Raw genomic sequence first — 22,570 nt, 5'->3', positions numbered from 1 at the left:
CTCATGGGGTAAGAGTGACACAGTCTCGAAGCATTTCCAGGGGTGGCAGTCGCGGGGGGAGAGCGAATTTTCACCTCCCTAAAGCAGCTTTGTCTTTGCTTTCTCTTTAATGATTTCCCAGCTGCTTCCCCATTTCAGCCGATAATGGGACTTCACTCTCTATCTGGGTCTGAGAGGCGCTTGCCTTGTTCAGGCTGGAGAAAATCAATTCCCCTCTCACTCAAGTCTTTCCAAGACAGATGAACTGAAGATCGTGCCTGCCTGAGCAAAATGTTTATTCAGTCTGGGAACAGATTTACTTTTGAACCTTCTATAAATACAGCGGAGGGCCCCCATTTAATCCCTTACCAGAAGACCTAATTTTATTTGTTTTATGTTTTAAAGTATTCTCCCTTTTCCAACGCCTTGTCAGCAGGTGAAGAAAGGCAGGATTTTTGGCACTCTACTTGGCAATAAGTGGAGGGCTATGGGCATAGCCAGTGGTGCTGGGAAGCCAGTGCCTGGTCCCACTGCAGGATGAGGCTTGGTGGTGAGAATGTGAGACCCCTGCACTGCTGGGTCTGGGTTCTGCAGGGTTTCCTGCTCTCTGTTACTGATTCACACCCATCAAAGCTCTGCTGGAGCCAGGACAGGCAGGGAGAGGCCAAATCCTCCACAGAGGCGTCTTAGTGACCCTGCCTGCCCTGCCCACATGAGGATCTCTGTGCCGGGGGCAGTCCCTGTCTCAGCAGGACCACGCACTGCCCTCTGTGGCCCCTCAAAACCTGTGACCACCTTCCCACAGACTGAGCACCCCCATCTGCATGAGCCCCCTGGGATCAGCCAAAGTTCATCCACAGCCAAAACAGGCTTTGTGGGCCGTGTGCTAATCAGGATTCAAAGGGGCAGCTGTTTGTCCATCATGCAGCAGGCACTTCACCACCAATCAGCGCTTCTCCCCATCACCCTCCCCATGGGGGGACACACCTGGTAGGGATCCTGCCTGGGACTGCAGCATCACACAGCTCTGACCCCCCAAGGGTCCTGCATCCTGCCCTACCTGCATTATCTGTCACTCCACAGCCAGCGGTCCCTGAGTTGGGGCTGCAGAGGGCTTGGGGTTCCCACCACTGGCAGGAGAAGGAAAAGTTCCTTGGCCAGCCAGGCAGTGGGGAGCTGCTCCCAGTGTGCTCAGGGTGATCCTGTCACCTGCCAGCATCTCACTGTTGCACACCACCATGCACTTGCCAGAGGGTTTGCCCAAGTCCTGAGGAGCAGAACTGTTCCCAAGGAAAACTGAAAAGCTTTCCCAGCACCAAGCAGAGGCCAAGAGCCAGCAGGTGCTGGAGCTGATTTTCTGCTGCCAGAACCCACCTTGGCACTTCCCTGGGCCAGAGCCCCATGCCCATGGAAGCAGCACTGGCAGTGACAGCAACAGGCCAGCATTGGAGGTGCAGGTGGCTGCTGGGTGTCTGTAAATCCCTTTGATTCATCTGCTGCCTAAGTCAGCACAGTCAGCACTCATCCTGCTCTGAGATTCCGGCACTGCTTTGTGCCTTCCAGTGGTAATGGAGCACACAAGTCATCATCTCCCTCCAAATGTGGCCAGGAAGGCGAGATTCTGGCACTGATGTGAACGCCAGGGTGTCAGTCCCAGGTCCTTCCCAAAGCTCTGCAGAAGATCCCAGACAGGAGTGAGCTCCTGCACAGACCCAGGATGGACAGACAGACCCCAGCCTGGACAAGGGAATTGCTGTGTTCCCATTTGGCATATCCCCAGCCCTTGGAAAACTCCTCCAAAGGCACAGCATGCTCCATACCACAATCGGCTGGCTTATTTGACACACTTATTAAATTATTATTACACCTGTTGGCTAATTACCTCCCCTGGACACCAGAGGGAACATAAATTTGACATTGAGCTGTGCAAACCTGCAGCCCTAGAGATGTTGGCTGGGTCTGAGGGGCTCAGTAGGGCTTGGGTGAAGCGGGGAACTGGGAACATGGCTCTGTGGAAATGTCCCTCCCTGCCCCATCAGCCCACTGCTGCTGCCCCTTGCCCCAACAAGATGGGGAGTGGGGAGCCCAAGAGTCGTGGTGAACCCCCTGCACCACATGCCCGGGGTTCCAGCACTGCCCTTCCTGCACCCTCCGCCTTCCTGAGCACAGATTAATCTGGGAGAGCTTTAATCCGCTAAAGCCCTTTCGTAACAGCCCTCGAAAATAAGCCTGGAGAGTTCCTAATACTTCTTGAAAATTTGGAGTTGGGATATTTATAGGCTCTGGCCTTGCGTGAGACAAAGCGCACCCAGCACTGGGCGGGAGAGCTCTGAGGTGGAGGAACCTGCTCTGGGGGAGACCTCCTGCCTGACCTCAGCTTTTGCCCCCCAGCCTGCCCAGCAGCCTCTCTGTGCCACTCCCAGTCTCCTGCTGGCTCTGTAACAAGCTTCCCTTGTTTGGGATTTTTATGGGTTTTTTTCCTACGAGTATTTCAGGCTCCTCAGAAGAGCCTCCAGCCTGGTGCACAGACCGGCTCTGTGCCTTCAGCCCTTCAAACGAATGCAGAGCAGCAGCTCTTCCAACCAAGACAAACAGCAGTGCCGCCGCTTCCCCTGGGCGTGTGGCTGAGGAGGGCGAGGGAAGTAAATCACACACAGTAACAGAGAAAGTCTGGGAAAAAACCCAATCCCCCAAAAATGTGCCAGAAATTACCCGCATCCACAAAAAAAGGCAGGCTAGGGTCCTGCTCTGCTGGTTTCCAGTCACCACCAGTGGTGGTCATTGGCATCTCTGCCACATTGGTCCTGGTTCTGGCAGCATCCAGTGAGCCTCTGGACACCCAGGGCAGCATCACTGTGACACCTGAAAGGACCAAGTCATTGGTCCCATGTCTCTCCCTTTATTTTTCCAGATAAAGGGAAAACTTCCCCCCCAAAAGCCCTTGGCCCTTTGCCGCACGGTTTTACAAAGAAGAGACCTGCTGTCCCCAGGGCAGTGTCTGCAGAATTCTCCCAGTTCCAAGGTGGCAGAGCTCAGAGAACAGAGAGGTGATAGGAAGGTGAGAACCCCCTCTGATCTTACACAGGCAAAACCCACCCCACATTTAACAGTTCCTTCATCTCTGATGTGGAGCAAGAGCCGCTGGCCAGATGTCAGAAGCAAAAATACTCAAACTGGAGACAGAGTGCAGATCACAGCCAGCAGCATTAGCCTGATTCCCACCAGAGAGGCCCCAGCTTGTCCCCTGTCTGGTGGGCACAAGGCAGAGGAGTGGGCAGAGCTGGCACAGAGCTGCCAGGATCAAACCTGTTGGCCAGAGGAACCCAGCACCTCCCCATAGGAAGCAGCAGGGATGTCCAGTCCCCTCAGCACCCCAAGCTTGGCCGCTGCTGCCTGACCAAGGTCCAGCAGCTGGAGCAGCTCCTGACTCCAGGCAGACACAGGCACAGATTAGGGCTTCACCTCAAAATGTTTCCTTTGCAATTTCTCAGTGATCTTTCTTATCAACTAATTAAAAAATTTCCATAATTAGGCCAGGGAAAATCACGACTCAGGAACGTTCCCATTTCAAAGCAGCACAGATCTGTTCGGTATCAAGGGCTCAGAGCCCTCGTCAGAGCCCAGTTATCCCAGAACCCCCTCCATGACCAGGACTCATCCTGGGCCCACCCCTGCAGCCCCAAGCCCACCACCAGCCCCTCTCCCTGGCACCCTGCTGGGAATTCATCCTGGGGAAAAGGCTGTTTACATTGCAGGGGGAAAAAGCGGTGGGTTTTATGAAAAAAAATCATAAAAGGCCCTCTGACATTGAGGGATTCCCCATGCCTTCAGCCCCTGGGAAGTCAGGAGTGCTTGGGGAAGCACCCACTCTGCCCCACAGCCACGCAGAGCAAAGTTACCCCTGTGCCAGCCCCGCTGCCATGGCCAGGGTGACAATGCCACCACAGCCAGGCTGGGCACACAGGCAGCATGCCCACAGACAAACATCGTGATACCTCTGAAATACCAACATCTGCATCTGGGGGAGTACCAGGGGAACTCCCACGGGACCTGGGGTGTCCTATGCCCACAGAGTGGCTCACAGCTCCTTAAATCTGCAGGTTGCCTTTGATGACTGGCAAGTAAATTGTTGTAGTTCTAACAGAAATGGAGCAGTTGTTACAATGCAGCTGCAGCCTGGGTTTCCTTGAGAGCACAGACATAATTCCTGACAGGGGCTTTCTGACATAGAAATGATGGTGCTATTTTGGAGGCAATCTCAGAACATCATACTAAGAAACAGCCTTTGTATATCACAATATCGTTGCTAAATTGACAAATAGACCCTCATGGGCTTCATTATTCTGCTCCGGGTGCACATTTTTGCATTTTTATCATCCCTAGAAATGATTAAAGGGCTGCAGAACTGAGGGCTCTGGCTTTGGAAAACTCAAATTCCAGTCCCGATCGAGCTGAGGAACAGGAGCAGCAGTTGGAAGGGCTGCAGGGCTTGGAAAGGGAATCTTTGCCCCGTGATGTGTAAGTCTGGCACATTTTGGGGACTGTCCTGTGCTTTCATGACAGGTTTGTTTTTAGCCCTGGAAATTCACCAGTGTAAAGCAACGTGACTGACATATCCAGTGCTGGATTGGGAACATCCGTGCAAAGGTCCTTGTTCAGTCAATAGCAAACTTATGTTGTGCACTTGTACAAATACATTGACCTCCCCAGAAGCATTAGATAAAAGCCAAACAGGAAGAAGGTCTTCAGAAATACAACAAATAAGATCGCAAAGACCAGGGTTCCTTTACCAGCCACCAGCTGATGTCTGAAGATGCTGGGACAATGCTCAAGGAGTATTTTTGGGTTGGAATGGCTGTGGATGACCACAGCCAGGTGAGCTCCTGGTGCTGCTCTGCTGGGCCACAGCATCGCTCCAGGCTCTGCACATTCCTGCCAGCCCATGGGGATGAACAGCAGGAGGTACAGACGGAATGAGCTGCAGCAGCTCTGCCCTTTCCCTGTCCAGTGAGCACATGGACAGGAGCCTTGTCCCAGGACAGCTGGGAACACCAGGCAGACCTTAAACAGTGCAGAGAACATCAGCCAGCTGGGTGGGGAGTGACGGGATGGGATGGGATGAATGGGATGGGATGGGATGGGATGGGATGGGATGGGATGACTGCTCCAAGCCCACTGGCAGTGCACACTCCAGCAGGACAGCACCTCCTCACCTGAGCAGCCAGGCCTCACCTACCATGGCCAGGACATTCAGCCCTCCACAGTCCAGAACTGGGGACAAAGCCCTGAGGCCAGTGAGCCACCAACCTCCCAGAAATATTTCTTATCCTTGGGACTATGAAACCAGCCTCCTGATCTCCCCATACAGAGGCTGCTGCTCTGTCAGAGTCAAGCAGCACTCTGGCAGTGAGAGCAGCCACTCTGGAGCTCCAGCCAAGCACGATGCTCGCTCAGGGATGCTCGTGTACAAGACTCACAGTGGGAAGTCACAGCCTGGCATGACGTCACAGCCCTGCTAACGCAGAGCTTGGCTCTGTGCATTCACAGACAGAGCCACATCCAGGGTCACACCAGCCTTTTTTTTTCCAACACACGTGGCAGATTATAGAACAAGCATGAAATCCACAGCACACAGTTATCATTATCCCACCCTGAACTCTGCATATGGCAGGAGAGTTTCTGGTCGGTAGAATCACACTGGCAGCTACCGAGGGACCGATTCGCCTCCTCAGTCCCCATGGAGCTATTCCAGCCAAGTGACAAACATCATTCAGCAAAGCTGCTGGGCTGGATGCTCCATCGGAAAACACCTGCAGTCACTTAAAAGAAAAAAAGCCAGTAGTGGTGGATTTGGATGGCATTGGCTGCAGGAACTCCCAGCCAGGCTGGCAGCCGGGACAGAGCCTCATTTATCCTCGGGCTGTCACACACGGCGGCACTGCCCATTGATGCTATTTTTGGGCGCTGTGCCCCACATGCAGACACAGCAGCTCACACAAACATCTCCACTCCCCACTCAGACACCCCAGATACAAGGGGGTGAAGCCAATGTGTGCACAGTGCTGAGCAAGGCAGGGCAGCTGCTGCCTCACATCTTCACCCAAAATTGCTCCCTGTAGGGCAGAGGTGCTGCCATACTTCACATGACCCACAGGCACATCCAGCCCTCGCAGGGGCAGCTCCAGCAGCAAGGTGCCAGTGAGCTGGTGCTGATCCCTCCACACTAGTGAATCAACCTAGAAGCCCCTTAGAGCCTCCAGAAGTGCAATGCCAGGAGGTGATGCCTCACCTTCACACCAAATCACCTCCTCTATTTAAGCAGCACTTTCAAATTTTGCTCTGAAAACAAATCGCGGCCGCTTGTGCCAAGATGTTGTTTTCCCACACGCCCATCCAGCAGGATCGGCGCTCACCGCCCTGCCATGGCGCTGCCAAGGGCAGGCACAGACACATCCCGGTGCCGGGATCTGTGGGGTTCGCTCTGGGGCACAGCAAGCCCCAGCCCTGCCCAGCCCGATGCAAACTCCTTAAAAGCTTCCACCATAACTCACTGCTGCTGCGAGTTAACAGCAAAGTCTATTGATGATGGCCAGGGGAAAGTGGTCAATCCGCTGAGTGGGGATCCTGCTTCTGCCTCCACATTCCTGGACCAGGGGACCCCGCTGCTCCCACCCGGAGACACAATCAACAGAAAGCGCTTTTGTACAGCTCCGTGAAGGTCTTTTTCCGTGAGAGCCAAGTGTCTCCGTGGAGGCAGCCAGAGCCTCCATTCCCAACACAGCTTTCCATGTCCCGATCCCAGCATGGACACATGCAGCTCCAGGCACCCTGCGAACAAGCCAGGGGACACGCAGGGTGTGCTGAGAGCACCGAGCAGCGCAGCCGGGCCCAGAGGGGCCCAAGGACCACCCCACCAGCCCCTGCCCCGGCCGTGCCGCACACGGGGATACCTGGGCCAATGCCACCAGCGCCCAGGTGCTGCCGCAGACCCCAGCCCATCACACACCCGCGGGGGTCCCACGCTGTGCACCCCACAGCGCGGGCACCCCGGCGGGAACGAGCCGGGGTTACCGGCACCCAACGGGTCCCGCTCGGCGCGGGAACCTCAGCCCCGCGCCGGAGAGGGACTGCGCCGGGGCCTCGGTAAAGTTCTGCTCAAGAAGTTTCCCTCCTGCCCTGACCCCTCCGGGTGGTCAGTGGGGCCGGGGTTCCGTCAGCCCCGCCGCCCGGTACCGCCGGGATGGAGCGCGGGGAGCGGCGCTTGCCCCGGGCGAACATCCGGCCCCGATCCCGGTTCCCGAGGCCCCTCCGGCGTATCCCCCACCTCCCACAACTTTCCTAGGGCTGCAACTCCCCGTGCCCACAGCCCAGCCCCGGGGCCGCCGATACCGGGAGCCCGGCCGCCCCCGCACGCCCTACCTGCCCAGCCGCCCGGCTCCGCCGCTGTCTGCAGCATCCTCCCGCCGGCTTCTCGCTCCTGGCCGTGCGAGCGCGCTCCCGGAGGAGGAGGAGGTGGAGGAGGAGAAGGAGGAAGAGGAGGAGGAGGAAGGGGGGGGATGAAGGCAGCGCGCGCGCCGCCGCGGTCCAACCCCCCCTCGGCGCCGTGCGCCCGCACGAGTGGGAGGGGGAACCGCGGCGGCGCATCCCGGTGCTGCATCCCGCAGCTGCATCCCGCAGCGGCGCCAGCGGCTCGGGGGCATCCTCCCGTCGCGTACCCCTGGGTCACGGCTGCCCCGGGCTGGGACGGTGGGGACACAGGGGCTCCCCAGGCTCTTTCCAGGGGATTTGGGGGATCAGTAAGGTGTGTGGCTGGGCACGCAAAGGAGGGAGACACAGCGAGGCTGTGGGGAGGGCACCTGAATTTCAAGGTACGGAGATGCCCTGTGCCACCAGCGCCGCGGAGAATGGAGGAGCAGGTCTTAGACCGGCCAGGATGAGGGTCTCCAGTCCTGCACCCTGAGCGGCAGCAGACAGCCCGGCTCTCCAGGGAGGTTCAACCCCCGGGGGCTGCAGTTCTTTGCCCATAGCAGAGCTCCTAGTCTGACCCAGGCCCAGCAGGCAGCAGGGTGGGACAACACATTGGCCATACCCGGGCAGCCCGGCTGCTCCAGGAGGGTGAACCAGAGTCCGGGGCTGGATGGAGGGAGGGACCCTGCAGGGAGATGCTACTTGCTCCTCAGTCGCCGCAGCTGGAGCACAAGGTGCCGCCAGGCAAAGCCGCCTCTGCTGCCATGTTCCTGCCTTGTGCTAAGATCAACAATTTTAAGTGCAAAAGTCTGCGCTGGCCTGTCGCTGTCATCATTGTTAATATTTTAGCAGCTCCCAGAACCTTTCAGCGGGGCCACACAGTGCTGACACAGGAGAGGAGATATAAAAGCGTCCTGCTGCCCGCCCCAAGGAATACGCTGTCTAGACACGTTATATAATCACATTTTGCCCTCCGCCAGGACACTTCACAGAGGATCTCAAAGCACTTCCCAAAACTGCTAATTGAGCTTCAGAGCCCAGCTGGGAGGGAACTGCTCTGGCCAAGTGCCCTCTCCTCTGGAGCAGGTACCCAGGGGCTCCTGTGCTCCCAGAGCACTGCTCACTGCTTTGCCTCCGCTAAAAAGCAGAACTGATGCCAAGAGGTAGAGGTGTGATTGGCCCCGTGCTGTCACTGGCAGAGGCTGGAGGCTGCAGAAGCACTTGCTGCTCCAAACCCCTCCAAGCCCAGAGGTGACCATGCCTTCAGGAGGCTCCAGGGCCACCAGCTGCCAGGGAGGTGGAAGCCAGCAGCAAGGAGTCCTAATTTGAACTACTTCTGGGTTTATAAATCCTGGAACACAAGCAGTGGCCCATAGGCAGCAGCAGATCCCACCTGTCCATACCAGAAGCCCCTTTCCCCACTGCTGTCAGAGTCAGGTCTCCAGGAGCAGCACTGAGCTTCAGCCTCTCTCATCATAAATCACTTTGGGTTTTCAGAACCCTTTCACCAAAGCTCAGTGCATTTGTTTGTTGTGCCATCTGATTTTCACAATGTAGGATGGTTTTTTTTACCTCCCTATAAATAATTACAGGCACTCTAATGGATCTCAAACTTTGCAGTACCTTGGCTGTCAGGAGCCTGATGATGATGGTATAGCCTTCTTCCCCAAGGAGCAGACAGCGCTGGGTCTCCTCCACACTTTTTTCATTTACTTTAACCCTTTCAGCCTCATCCTGCCTACACTGTAGGGCAGTGAAGGGACTGTACTCCCCTTCCAGGCATGGGAATCAGGAAGTGCAGAGATGAGGCCAATTACCTGACCCACATCTCCCAGCATTCCAGCACTGGGGAGCATAGATGCATTTCTTTCCCTCCATGGGAACTCTGTCTTCCCTCTCCCAAGGACAGCCCTCCACATTGCTTCTCCTCAAGATACAGTTTGTGCCAAGACCATGGTCACCTTTGAACATTTTGGTTTGCTGCAGATATCTCCAAAGCTGAAGACAAAACTTTAAACAAAGAGAAGGTCATCTCCAGCTGCAGTGCCCTGAAGTGTCATGGGACAGAGCAGCAGAAGGCACAGCACATCCAGCCCCTCCATCACACTGTAGCTGTTCACAAAGTTTCTCCCAACCCCATGCTCGGTCCTGGACAGCAACTTTGGGCTCTCAAAGGAGCAGAAATGAGCCTACAAGAAAACAGGATCAGACACTGCCAGGCGAGAGGGAACTATGAGGGAATGGGCACTGCCAGGAAGGAATGGGCACTGTCAGGAAGCAATGGGCACTGTCAGGGCAATGCTTCCCCTTTCTTCATGTTTGTGGAGCTCAGCAGCTCTGCTTTCAGTAAACAGGGAGTTTTACAATTACCCCAGTGTTTTACATCTTCTGGCAGCTCTGACACATCCACACACAGGGAGGTGCTGGCACTGCCCGGGGACACTGTGGTGAGACAGGTGGTGGGTAGTGGTGATGAGCTGTCCCAGACAAGGTGCTTTGAGAAATTGCCCATCTCAAACACAGAAACACAGAACCCCAGGGAGGGAGGATCCCTCCTGCAGCACCCACTGGGGTCCCACAACACCAGCTGCCTGCAGTGCCCAGCTCTCCAGGTGCAGAGAGATCTCTCTATCTCCTTCCTTAGCACTGCATGGCAGGGACCAGCAGCAGGCAGAGCTCAGGCTTCTGGGTACAGAGGGCCATGGAAGACAGGTGGGCAGAGGAGGGGCTGTGCCCAGGGGATGAGCCAGGGTCCCACAGCCAGGGAAGGTCGGTGTGGGGTGGTTCCAGCCCATCATCACTTTCCAGGAAGGCTCGCTGGCTCCTTGGCCACTGTGCTGAGCTGTGCCAAGCTGCTCCGGCAGCTGCCGTGGCCGTTCAGCAGCTGTTGAGCTGTAATTGCTCATTGAGTCATAATTCTTTTTTTTTCTTCCAGTGAAAGCAGCACTGTCAGGGAATTAAAATCTTTTCAAAAGCCCATAAAGATTTCATAAACGTTTCAGAGCCAGATCAGGGAGGGTTTAGCACCTTCACAGCCAGGACCCAGGGAAGGCGATGAGAAGACCAGCAGTGGAACACTCAACAGCCGTAGCTGGTTAAAGGAACAGCAGCACTGGGCAGCACCAGCCCAGGGGGCATGAGTGAGGCTGCACTGCCCTTGCCCCCAGCCTGGTCCCCAGCCCATAGCCTGGGTGCAAGGGCCCAGCTGGGCTCCAGGTGCCTCAATTCACCTTGATTCCCATGATATGCTGCTGACAGGGTTGTGGGATGCTGGGATGCAGAACTGCAGCACCTCCAGACTCCAGAGTGCAAAAAGCTGACACTGGGTGAGTGCAGCTGCACCAGCCCCAGCAATAGCAGCGTCGTGGCTCTCACCTGTTTCTCATCAGCTCAATTAGCAGTGACCCAGCTCTGGCCAGTTGGGGAGATTGACCCCACAGCTACAGTAGGCGAGCAACACTGGCCCCACAAACACCCTTGTTTGAATCCAGACAAGCCTAAGGTGCCCTCAAAAGCAAAGGTTTGCATTCTGGAAGAGTTGATGTAAACATGGAATAAGCTTTTCCATGGCTGCAGCCCTTTCCACATGAGCAGGTGTTTGCAGGTGTTGGAGGCACTGTGTTCCCACCAGCAGCCCCTGCGCCATCCCGGGCACCTGCTATTTTTAGCTATTTTTAGCCTGAGTGCTGAGCTGCCTTTGATGGTCCCTCTGTGAGCTCTGTAGAATATCTGGGCCAGGCACACGCAGCTTCCACAGCCCTACTCTGCCAGAACACGCTTCCCAAGGAAGGATTTGGGGATGCTGGATGAACCCAGCCTCCAGGTTGGGGGATTAAATGGGGGCAGTTGTGCCTCCACAGCCTGACATCCGTGGTTTGCACCCCACGATCAGCACAGCCACATTCTCCCCAACATCAGCACCCCCAACCCATGGGCACCACAGGCAGGACAGCCCCATTCTCTAACTGGGGTGCAGAAACAAGAGCACAAACAGGTCAGAGCTGAGCTGAGCACTCATTTGGGCACCCATGGGTGAAGCAAACCCCTCACTGCTGTGGGGGTAATAGAGGGACCCCTCACACTGACTCCTGGAACTTGCTGGCCCTGGCACCTCTCACCAGCATTGGGCATCACTTCGAGAGGCACCTGATAACTCATTGTTAGGGGAGAGGATGCTGTTGTTTTATGGCTGTTGTTACTTCCTTCCTATTGTAACTTTTAATTAAAATCTACGGAAGGCCGATAACTGCTCCCTCTGCATAATTGCAGGGAGTAAATTTTATTATATAGGAAAGTGGTTTTAATTTTTAATAGACTTATTTTTAAGGAAGAGCAACACTTTGAAGGGATCTATGAGCCCCAGTAACATTATCAAAGGTGTGAAGAGGAACAAAGATGGGTTTATTACCTGTTCCCCATAAAACTGTTTTATTTTAGGGGAGTTTTGTGCTTCCTTCTAATGAGAGATGAATTGCAGCAGCTTCATTTGCTGTAGGAGGAAAATTAAAATGAAACTGATAAGAGCCCAGCCTCTAGCTCCTGACTTACCTCCCAATTATAAATGAAAGCTCACAGGCATTCCAGAGATGGGGCTTGATGTCTACATTAATTATAAATAAATTATCTACACTTAATGTTTAAATGAAATTTCAGATAAAGCTTTATATTTAGAAAAGCGTTGCATCAGTGCATAAATATTTATGCAAGGAGTCTGGGTGAACTGCGGCTGCTTCAGCGTGACGTCAGAGCAGAGCTGGAGCAGGGAGCCTTGGCTGGGCCCTGGGGGGAAGTGGTGCTGAGGGGAGAGGGACAGTTTGGTTCTAAACCCAACCCACCACTGGTGTTTGGAGAGGGGAGGTGATGGGACACTCTGGGGCCATGTCAGTCTGACACTGTCAGAGCAGCAGCACCCACTGCCCATGGCGAGGGAGGTCAGTGACAGTGACAATTCCCACGCTACCATCTTTCCCCAGCTCTCAAAACCTTGTGGCCAAGTCCCACGGGACCCCTGAGGCAAATGGTGCTGGGCCCAGGGTGAGCATTTAATGCAGCCAGAGTGGAAGAGGAGAAATCTGACAGGCCCCAGTTGAAAACAGCAAGGAAACATAAATATAATTGATTGAAATTGTTCAGCCCCAGTCACTTGTGCAGGAGTCCAGATGAGGTCCAGGCAGGATCCAGCACCCTGAGCAGCCACCACTGAGGTGGGACATTATCTCTGAGGACACAGGGAACTGCCTGTGCCCACACATCTGGCCAGCCCCAGGACTTGCTTCATGCCATCAAAATCTGGGATGCAGCAGCTTTCCAAGGCCATGAATGCATTTGTCTTTCTGATGCCTGAGGCAGTGCATCCCTGTCAGGAAAAACATCCCTGTCAAAGAGAACATTCTGGCCCTAGCAGAGCATCCCAGCCAGGGAGAACATCCCAGCCAGGGAGAACATCCCTGTCAGGAAGAACATCCCTGTCAGAGAGAACATCCTGGCCAGAGCAGAGCATCCCAGCCAGGGAGAACATCCTGGCCAGGTGCACACATGACCCACCAGAGAGGGCTGAGCAGGCAGAGCTGGGCGCAGTTGGCCCAGGAATTTTAGCAGGGTCACCTTTGGTATCGCAATGCTGCACAGTCCTCATTCTGCAACAGGAGCAGTATCTCATTTCTTCCTCAATTAGCTCCTGATTATCAGTGTCCCAGGGCCCCTTTCCAGTCTCTGTTTAATGCACCATTAATAATTCATTTCTCAGATAGCAGGAACGCAGCGCGAGGTTGGGGCTTTGTGACTAATAAGTACCAGAGCAACTCTCATCTCCAAGGGACAAATGAAGGCAACAAAAATAAAGTGGAAGAATCAAAGATAATATGTTTTGTGGCCTTTAATCAAACACTGCATAACGGGTTTGATTACTCAGGTGAAGAACACACACGCACACTGGGCTCCCATGCCTCGCCAGCATCATCCCCATCCCACTGCCTTCCCAGCACAGAGGGAAATTGAGGAACCTTGAGTTAACACTAGGGCTGGTCCTCACTGCCCTGCTCCCAGCATTGGGGGTTTAGGTATGAACTAGACCTTTCCTCAAGCTGGAAAATCCCAAGACCAGATTTCCTGGTGCCCAACAGAGCCAGCGCAGTCGCTGAGGAGTCACACGCACGCTGGCAGCTGCACATTAAGTGTGACGGGTTTCTGACAGATCCAATTATAAAGCCAGGTCTCAGCAGAATTGCAGCCCTAAGATTTAGTGCATGAAATTTTGTTTGGGAATTTTCGGCTATTGCAGCTTGTGCCAGAGGTCCCCGCAGGCCCCAGACTGTGCCAGCACCTGCCAGCTGTCCCTGGGTCTTACCCCACTGTGCTATGTCCCCTCTCTGCCACATCCTGCCAATGACCAGCCCAAACAAAGTCACCTAAAAATGGCAAGAGGGAAAGCAGCCACCCCAGCAGTGTTGAGGAAGGGGGAACCTGCAGCCTCCTTGCTCTTCTGCCCCACAGAGATGTGCCCTGGTGCAGGGACTGTCCCTGCCCCTGTCCCTGGGATCACACACAGGCTACTGGTTGTAAGTCACTCCACTCCCAGTAGCTGAGGATCTGCCCAGGCGTTTCCACACAGCCCCTTGGATGATATTTTTAGCCCCTTCCTAGAAAAACAAGGTGGGCACGTGCAATGGTTGTGTTCTCGGCTGACCAGGGACTTGGCTGCCCTGGGAATGATCCTCCGAGGAAAGCAGCCAAGAAACCTCCAGGGATTGGAAGGTCTGGGCCAGCAAGGACACAGTGATGTGAGTCCAGCTGCTCCCATGGTGCTTGGGTCCAAAGAGACATCAAGTCTCTTTGCCAGGCATAGGGCCGTCCTGCCCCAGCCAGTGCTGCATGAGCTTGTTCCATCAAAAACCTGGGATTAGGAAGTTTGGTTTACTTTTTCTAAGTGGCTGAGAGCACAGGGCTCTGCCCTGGTGCTGACAGGAGACCCTGAGACCACAGGTGGGCAGGAAGCCTGGGGTGAAAGCTGGCAGCCTGCAGCACTGCTGCCATCAGATCAGAGCTGCATCTCCTCCCCTGGCTCGGGAACCCAGGAGCTGTTGGAAAAACAGATTTGCCTTTACATCTGCTATTCCGTTCTCTGCCATCCGCAGCTGAGCCCAGGCTGGCAGGAGCAGGCAGAAGGATGGTGCCGGGGGGCTTGATGACTGTGGGGGGCTGGAGTCTCCCCAGTCCTGGCTTTTGTGCCCTTCTGGGGGCACCTAATGGGTGGCTGCAGCCCTTTCCCCAAGCCCAGATGGCTCCTGTGCACTGGCACCTCACGGTTGGGCTGGTGGGATCCACACCGGGCACAGGATTCAGTGGGTACAAGAGTGCCACCCAGCAAGGACACCTTCCTGATTCCCCTGGGATGAGCATTCCCTGGTCTTGACATCCTCATCCTAGTGCTCTGGCAATGCCCTGGGCACGAGCCTCGCCGTGCCACTGGCTCGGATGGCATCGCCCGCCACATGCCGCGGAGCTGTTTTAACCTCAGCAGAATAAACCTGCAGTGATTATATTTCCTGCCTCCCGCTCGGGGCGCAAGGGAAATTGTTTGATGCTAATCCCCTTGTTTAATCCACCAGCATCCTGACATGCGAACAGTCAGGATTAACTCCCGGCGGGAATCGTTCGACATGCGGCCGTCTGCAGGGCTGGCAGAGCCTGGCAGGACAGGGATGCCCCTGACATTTTGCAGGTTCCCAGATACTCCTGGCAGTGGAGAGGGGATGCAGGAACAAAGTGGGGAGAAGGCTCCTTGGTTTCAGGATAAAATTCCTCCACCACAAGCACTTTTCTCCAGACTGGAATTTCCCCTAGTACAGAGAGGGAAGATCCAGCTGTCCCAGGAAAGGTCACCTCGGGGTCTGATGTGCTGCCGGGCTCTGGAAGAGATACTGTGCAATAGCCAGATTTTCAGATGTGCCTGGGAAGCAAAATTCAGTCCCCATCCCCCTCACCCAGGATGCCACTGGACTCCTGCTGCTCATCCTGCTGCTGCCTGAGCCAGAGGCACGAAGCAGGATGGAGCCATCCCCAGGGCAGGACCCCCAGTGCCAGGCATCTTTGATAAAGGTGCCTGGCGTCCTGCTTCAGCTGCTCTGTGCCCTCCTTGCTGCAGACCTGCCCTGGATTTCAAATTTCAATTTGCCTGACTTTATCTTTCAGCCTCAGTTCTCATTATTCCTCTCTCTGCCAAGTTAAAGAGCCCTTTAATACCCAGCAGTTTTCTCCCCAGGAAGATACTGGCATGCTGTAATCAAGTCACATCTCAGGCTCCTTCCCAGTAAGTCAAACAGGCTGAGCACTAAGTCCCACTATACACCAGCGTGGGGAAAGGGCTGACCTGAGGCACTGCCAGGTGGAGGAGCCGGAGGTTTTCCAGCTGGTGCCTTGAGAGGGGAATCGGTGCTTCCTGACGCACTGATGACAAATGAAATGAGCTGTGAAAAACAAATGGCTGCATTGCCCTGACTCTGAGCACGCCCAGCTGCGGGGGGCATGGGGACCGCTGGGGCAGGAGGGCACAGACCTTCCTGGGGCTGTGCCCATCCTGGCAGCCTGTGGGCCAGGGGCAAACCCCTTCTTGATGCTTCTGCCAGGAGAACTTGCTGCAGCAGCTGTTTGCTGCGGGGCTAATGGTGCCCATCTCTGCTTACAGGCAGCAAGTCATGATGGCCGGAATATAAGTGCTTTGGGGAGCTGAGATAAGCAAAGGTGCTCCAAGCCACAGACTTCTTCCAGCCTAGGGATTTGGCCACAGGAGGCCAGCTCTAAAGGATGCCAGTCCTGAAGGATGCTGGCTCAGAAGGATGCAGGCTCAAAAGGATGCCAGCCCTGAAGGACATCGACCAAGGTGGCAGCACTGATCACTGCAGCTCGGCTGCTCCCTGCCGCCAGGCCCAAGGTGACCGAGCCCCTGGGAAGGAGAAGTCAGATGGGGCTGATGTTAATCAGGGACACAGAGGGAAGGACAAGCAGAGGCTGGATACAGACCTACTTGCAAAACCCACAGCGACTCACAATGCCATCCTGGCCCTGCATCCCACGAAGTCAGCGGCACCCCCTCAAAAGGGGCAAGTTTTGTTACAGAAATTCTGGTTTGGGGCACCCAAGTGGACAGGCAGATCTACCACAGCTGGTGAGAGGTTGCACCACCCAGTGCTGTGGGCACCCACTGGGCTAACTCACAACCTGAATTCTCCAAGCACAAATCAGGGCAATTTGAGCTGAGCAAAACGATCTGGGGTCCCTGCGGGAGGGATCCTGCCTAGGGAGCGGGAGGAGAGGCCATCCCAGCCCACAAGGAGCTACAAATAACTCAAATGGCCTCATTACCCAGTTTCTGATGAACAGGAGTTTGGTTTCGTGGTTTCCCCGGGGCCATCTCCACCTGAAAACGGGCTATGTGCACCTGACACTGCGGGAGCCTCTGGTACCAAAGTCAGGCAGGAGCAGCACTCTGATCCCCTGCACGTATCCTAGCCTTTCTGCAGCTCCCCAACACCTGCGGAGCCACCCGTGACCTGCCAAGCATCCGGCGGGAGGGGGGATCCCTGGGCCAGCACCAACACGCGTGGCAGGATCCCGCGGGGAAGGGACACGCGTGGAGCGGCAGGTGGGAGCGCTGCAGCCTCCTGTACTCGCCGGAGCACAGGAACACGCAGCAGGACGATCCCCCGGTTCCCTGAACACGCCCTGATCCGGCCGGATCATCCCCCGGTTCCCCGAACATCCCCCGGTCCCGCCGGAGCATCCCCAGTTCCCCGAACATCCCCCGGTCCCGCCGGAGCATCCCCGGTTCCTCAAACATCCCCCGGTTCCCCGAACATCCCCCGGTCCCGCCGGAGCATCCCCCGCTATCCCCGGCGTCCCCCAGCCCGGCCCAGGGCTCCCTCTAGCGGCCGGCGGGGCACAGCACGGGCGGTCGCGCGGTCTGGGGTTTCGCGCCCCGGTACCGAATGCCTCGCCGCGAAGCCGGCCCGGTCCTGGGCCCCATCCCGGTCCTGATCCCGGTCTCGAGTCCTGCTGCAAGCCCCGCGGCTCCCCCAGCCCCCCCGGCTGGGACGCAAAGGACTTCCCAGAGCTGCCACAGGTGAGACCGAGGGGATGCCTGGAGCCCCGCAGGGACCCCTGGGGCTGCCCCAAAGAGGCTTAGGCTCGTTCTGGGCCGCGGGAAGGTTCGGTCTTGGATGGGGGAATGAGGCAGGTCGCTCAGGGCACTGTCTGTGGGTGGGGTAGGGCCGGGGTGGCCTCACAGACTCCACTGTCCCCTGGAGACCCCTGTTTTGCCAGCACAGTGCACAGTGGGGTCTGGCTCTGGTGCAATGTCCCTCCTCGAACCCTCCTGTGACCAGCCAGCTCTGGCCACGAGTGACTCAGCCAACCTGCCCCTTCAGTCTAGCATATGCATTTTTAATGGAGACCCATCGAATTCACAAGTCAGAGTGGGGAAGTGCTGGGCTATGTCCTGGGCCCACAGAAACAGATGATTCTCCTGGCAGGATTGCAGAGGGGAAGGCAGCAGCACAGGGAGCAAGGAAGGGTTTGGGTGATTTTCAATCTCAGCATCTCATCCTTCCTACGTGGGTGCAGCAAAGATCCTTCAGCAGCCGTGGGCTCCAGCATGGGATACACTACTCAGACCACTGAGGAAGAGAGGAGTGAGCTGTGGCTCTCTGTCCAAGGGTCAAGGAAGCCTCCCGTTTTCATGTGAGACCTTGAAAGTGCCTTTTCTGGACAGAGCCTGTGCTAGAAGGACAGGCCATGGGTGTCAGAGCAGTACTGCAGATAGTCAAACGCCTTGATGGGGAATGTCACAGCACTCCACTTCTTGTACCTCCTCTTCTCTGCTGGTGTCTCCACCACAAAGTTTTTGATGCAGAGGATAGGCAGCTTCACATGCCGGTACAACATCTCCATCCCCCAATCCTGTGTGGGCAGGGAGGGGACAGTCACACAATGCACACACAGTGTCCCTAGGCTGCAGGGCCACACACACAGGGAGGTGACAGACCCTTGTTCCCGAGGTATGTCCTTCCTTTGGAGGCATGCTGTGTCCATGTCCTACAGCACACACATGCCACGGCCATGTGCAGGGGGGACACAATTCCATTCCTCAGCTGGAAGCTGGGGGGCACAAGGCACAGCCCTTCCTGACCCTCCAGCTCTGACTAGGCTGCAGACACAGGGGAACTGTGGCTCACCTGGCTGCAGGCATTGCAGGCGATACGGCAGCCGGGCTCCCAGTCCCTGAAAGTCCGCTGGAACTGTATTTTTCCAGAGGAAACTCTGTAATATGACCTGCAAGGAAGGGGCCACCAGACAGTAAGGATGATGGTCCAGGGGACACAAACAGGGCAGCACAGGTGCTCTCACAATCAAAGTTCCTGCAACCTCCCTGTAGCAAGGTCCCTGAGAAAGAGCTGGCAGCAGGCTGGTGAGAGCTGCTACCCGAAGAGACTCCTACCTGAAGCTGGGGTTGACGTTGACATGGTGCATGTCCTCCACCATGCGGATGTCACTGCCACGACACACAGCCCTGTTGCAGTTGACGCAGTACAGGCGAACATCGTCTGGGTTGTGCAGCTGCCGCCGCTCACTGATCCTGGCCTCCTTCATCAGCCAGCTGGCTACGGCCACCCGCTGCAGCTCCCGGATCTGTGGAGGACAGGGAGGAACCGGGGTCAGCACAGGGCTGCAGGCAGGCACAGATGGCAGGTACAGCAAGATCTATGGCCACTGAGGAGCGCAGCCTCCCAGGAGCACAAGCCACAGGGCAGGACAGGCAGGGCAAGGCAAGACGGGCACATGCTGCCCCATGCCCCTCACACAACCCCATCCCAGGATCTGATGCTGCCCCGGGGCACAGCAGGAAACCAAATGCAGAGTGCAGAGGTGGGCAAGAGCTGCCTGGGCCTGCCAGTGCTCACGGCAGCACCTAGCACCCACCTTTTGGCAGTACTCCTGCTCAGGCATGGCTTGCACGGCCTGAATTGCCCTCTTCATGAGCTCCACCAGGTCCTCGTTGAGCAGCTCTCGGGACACCTCTCTGCTGTTGGCTTTGGCGAGGACAGAGTAGACACTGCTCTCAGCACGGGCACGGCCCCGGGCCTGCAGTGCAAAGGCCAAACATTGTAGTCAGCAGAAGAGGGACACAGCCGACCCTTCTGTGCCACCATGTGAGGATGGAGCCAACTCCACCCTCCCCTGCACAGGACATGTTCTGCCAGGGCCTGCACTCCTCCCCAAGGAGCTGCCTGAAGGGAATGCAAGAGCCCTATGTCCCACCCCCGTGGCTTTGGGGGATCCCAGCAGGGCCAGAGGGAGCCTGGGCAGCACCTGCATCATGGCGATCTCATTGGTCATCAGCCCATAGCGGACCACGATGTTGCACTCAGGGATGTCCAGGCCCTCCTCGGCCACACTGGTGGAGAAGAGCAGGTTGAGGGTTCCCTCACGGAACTGCTTGATCACATCCTGCTGCTCATTCTGGTAGACAAGGGGGTGATGCTTCAGCAGCTGTGTAGGGGTCTGAGACCTGGGTGGCACCAGCAGCACCCCCAAAGTGTGCAGAGTGGGGTCAGTGTAGTTCCTGCCCACCCTCTACTCACCTGTGTCATGTGCCTGGTCTGGTTGCTGTAGCCAGCACCGGTGAGGACGGCAGCCCTGATGTGCTGCCCACGGAGTGTGGCCGTGGTCTGCAGCCAGCTGAGCAGGCTGTATGCACTCTGCCTTGTCTTGGTGAAGACAATGCCACGGGAAGTGCCCAGGGGCTGAAAGTGCTCATGCAGGATCTCCTCCAGCTTGCCCAGCATGGGGTTCTCATAATGCTGATCCCTGGCGAGTGCCTGCAGGCTCTCCCTGTTCTCTGCACAGGTGAATGAGGTGTCAGGGGGATTCCCTGCAGGCAAAACATAGCCAGCATCACCCCTCTCCAGGCCCCTCTGTTACCCTCAAATGTGGCAGTGAGGAACTGTTCGGTGGGGTCCTTCTCATCCCTCTCAGCGCTGTAGAACTGCTGGAGGCACTGGAAGGCGTCGACCATCCGCACGGCGTCATTGATCAGCAAAGCATCGTTGTACTTGCGCAGGTGCAGAGCACACACCCGCATCTTGCGACAAAACATCTCTGCGGCTAGTGGGCCAGGGGACACCACAGTCACAGCCTGTCCCCGCGGCTTGGCCCTGCCATGCCCGCACTGCCACACTCTCACCTCTGTTCTCCAGCTCCACAATGCGCTGCTCGTAAATCTGCGTGCCGAAGTCCCGCAGAAGATCTGGCTTCTCCATGTAGTGATGGAGCTGCACCATCACCTTCTTCAGCCGATCACCAAAGGGGTCCTGGGAGCAGGGAGGGGCTCAGGACCCAGGAATCATGGCTGGTTGCATGCTGGGACCCAGGCAGTTGCAGGATCCCCCAGCACTAAAGCTCTGGGTCAAGTGATTTCTCACACTGGCCTGAGCAAAGCAGATAAAGGGACACAGCCCCTCACCCAGCAGGGGGCCTCATCCTCCCCCCAGTGAGCAGCCCCATGGCTCTGAACAGCCATCCCTCACCTGCACTCTCTCCTGGCACAGGTCAAACTGCTTCTTGGGTTGGGGGACATGGCTCTGCAGGTGATGCACCTCCTCCTGCACTGATGTGATCTTCTCAGTGTCCAGGTTGGCACAGATCTGAGAGGGAAAGACCCTGCTTCCACCCTGAGCCCAGCTGCTCAGGACAGTGCAGCACATGGTGCTCTCTGGCAACCTGGTCAGCTTGGGGATGACTCCTCTGTCTGGCACACCTGGACATCAACCTGCATCCCAAGGGACACCCTGCTGTACCCCAGGGGAAGCTGTGTTGAAGCAGGATGGGGGCACAGGACGCACCTGCAGGATGTGCTCGATGGCCCCCTTGAAGGATGTTGCCCCTCCAGTGCCAGGGGATGCTGTCAGCCCAAGGACCTGTGGCAGGTTCTGCTCCCCGCTGAGCTTCTGCTGGAGGTATCTCAGCATGATCTTCTTGTAGACAGCATCCTTGTGTGTGTGGTGGCACTCATCTATCACCAGCAGCGAGAAATCTGCACCAAACCAGGGAGGGGAGTGGGGTGAGATGGGAGCTCAGCTAGGGGCTCAGCCAGGGCTGTGGGGTCAGTAGCACATGTGATCTGGTGCCCACCTGTGAGCTCCACGTGCATGTCCTCCTCTGTGCTGACCAGGGCATTCTGTAGTATCTGGGCTGTGCAGATGACAACGTCGCTCCTCTTCACCAGGCTGGAAAAGAAGGCTTTGTGGCTGGTGTCCCCACTGATGGACGTCACCTTGAAGGTGTCCTGCAGTGCGTGGAATTCCTTCTCGGTGTGCTGGTCCACCAGGTGCACCTGTGCCCACAGGACCACGCTCAGCACCGGCCAGGACCACTGCCAGTGGCTGCCGCGGTCCTGGGGCAGGGCAGCACCTTGTTGACCAGCACGGCCACCTTGCCGCCCCGCCGGCTCTCCAGGTGCCGCCGGCAGACGTGGACAGCCACGCGGGTCTTCCCGGCGCCCGTGGGCAGCCAAACGATGCTGTTGCGGCCGCGCAGAGCCGGAGCCGCCGCTTCCCGCTGGTACCCCCGGAGCTCCATTTCCCCGCCGCTCCGTGTTCCGCAGCCGCCGCAGCCAGGACCGGCCGGGAAACGAAACTGGAGGCGGCGCGTCCTGCCAGTCCCGGCGGGGGTGGCAGCGGGCGGGGGCCCAGCAAGGGGGGGTCCCGACGGCCGCGCTGGGGCCAACTGAACCGAGCCGAGCCGAGCCGAGCCGAGCCGAGCCGAGCCGAGCCGAGCCGAGCCGAGCCAAGCCGAGCCGAGCCGCCCGGCCGGCACGGGGATCCCCCGGGAACCCCGGCTGAGAACCGAAACCGAAAGAGAGTAGAGCTCTTACGGCACGCCTCGCACACACAGACTGTCCCTGTGACCCTGTCCGGGACCCCAGCGCAGCACCGTGCACCTCAACCAACCCCTGCACCCCAACTCTGCCCACTGCACCCCAGACCATCCACGGGGATCTTTACACTCTCCCCATCCCGAGCTCTTCCTGTTCCCCACCTCAACACAAACATCCCCCTGAACATCCCAGGTT

At 56.9% G+C, this 22,570-nt stretch overlaps 2 protein-coding genes across 5 annotated transcripts in view; both read right to left on the bottom strand.

Moving 5' to 3' along the window:
* Positions 1-7,540, bottom strand: part of ZNF385C (zinc finger protein 385C) — a 59,012-nt gene extending 51,472 nt beyond the window's left edge. The window contains exon 1 of one of the 3 annotated variants that reach the window (XM_085083627.1): positions 7,399-7,540. In XM_085083627.1, coding sequence (XP_084939753.1) covers positions 7,399-7,435 — 37 coding nt within the window. In that variant the 5' untranslated portion in view covers positions 7,436-7,540. The remainder of the gene's footprint in view (positions 1-7,398) is intronic. The other 2 variants (XM_085083628.1, XM_085083630.1) reach the window with 2 other exon arrangements.
* A 10,322-nt stretch (positions 7,541-17,862) lies between these two features.
* DHX58 (DExH-box helicase 58) lies at positions 17,863-22,519 on the bottom strand. 2 transcript variants are annotated; one of them, XM_085083614.1, is made up of 12 exons: positions 21,910-22,519; positions 21,631-21,832; positions 21,342-21,532; positions 21,027-21,143; positions 20,684-20,810; positions 20,422-20,604; positions 20,082-20,338; positions 19,810-19,959; positions 19,420-19,581; positions 18,938-19,128; positions 18,675-18,771; positions 17,863-18,399 (listed from the first exon to the last, which is right to left on the bottom strand). In XM_085083614.1, the coding sequence occupies exons 1-12, from the start codon at positions 22,075-22,077 to the stop codon at positions 18,220-18,222; spliced, it is 2,025 nt and encodes a 674-aa protein (XP_084939740.1). In that variant the 5' UTR covers positions 22,078-22,519; the 3' UTR covers positions 17,863-18,219. The 2 variants fall into 2 exon arrangements, with proteins under 2 accessions (XP_084939740.1, XP_084939741.1); XM_085083615.1 differs by having other exon boundaries at positions 21,631-21,784.
* Between the last annotated feature and the right edge of the window lie 51 nt (positions 22,520-22,570).

Source organism: Lichenostomus cassidix, chromosome 27 (genome assembly GCF_008360975.1).
Source record: "Lichenostomus cassidix isolate B80296 chromosome 27, HeHo_3.0, whole genome shotgun sequence".
In the NCBI taxonomy this organism is placed as follows: Eukaryota; Metazoa; Chordata; class Aves; order Passeriformes; family Meliphagidae; genus Lichenostomus; species Lichenostomus cassidix.
This window is presented reverse-complemented; position numbering and strand designations above follow the sequence as displayed.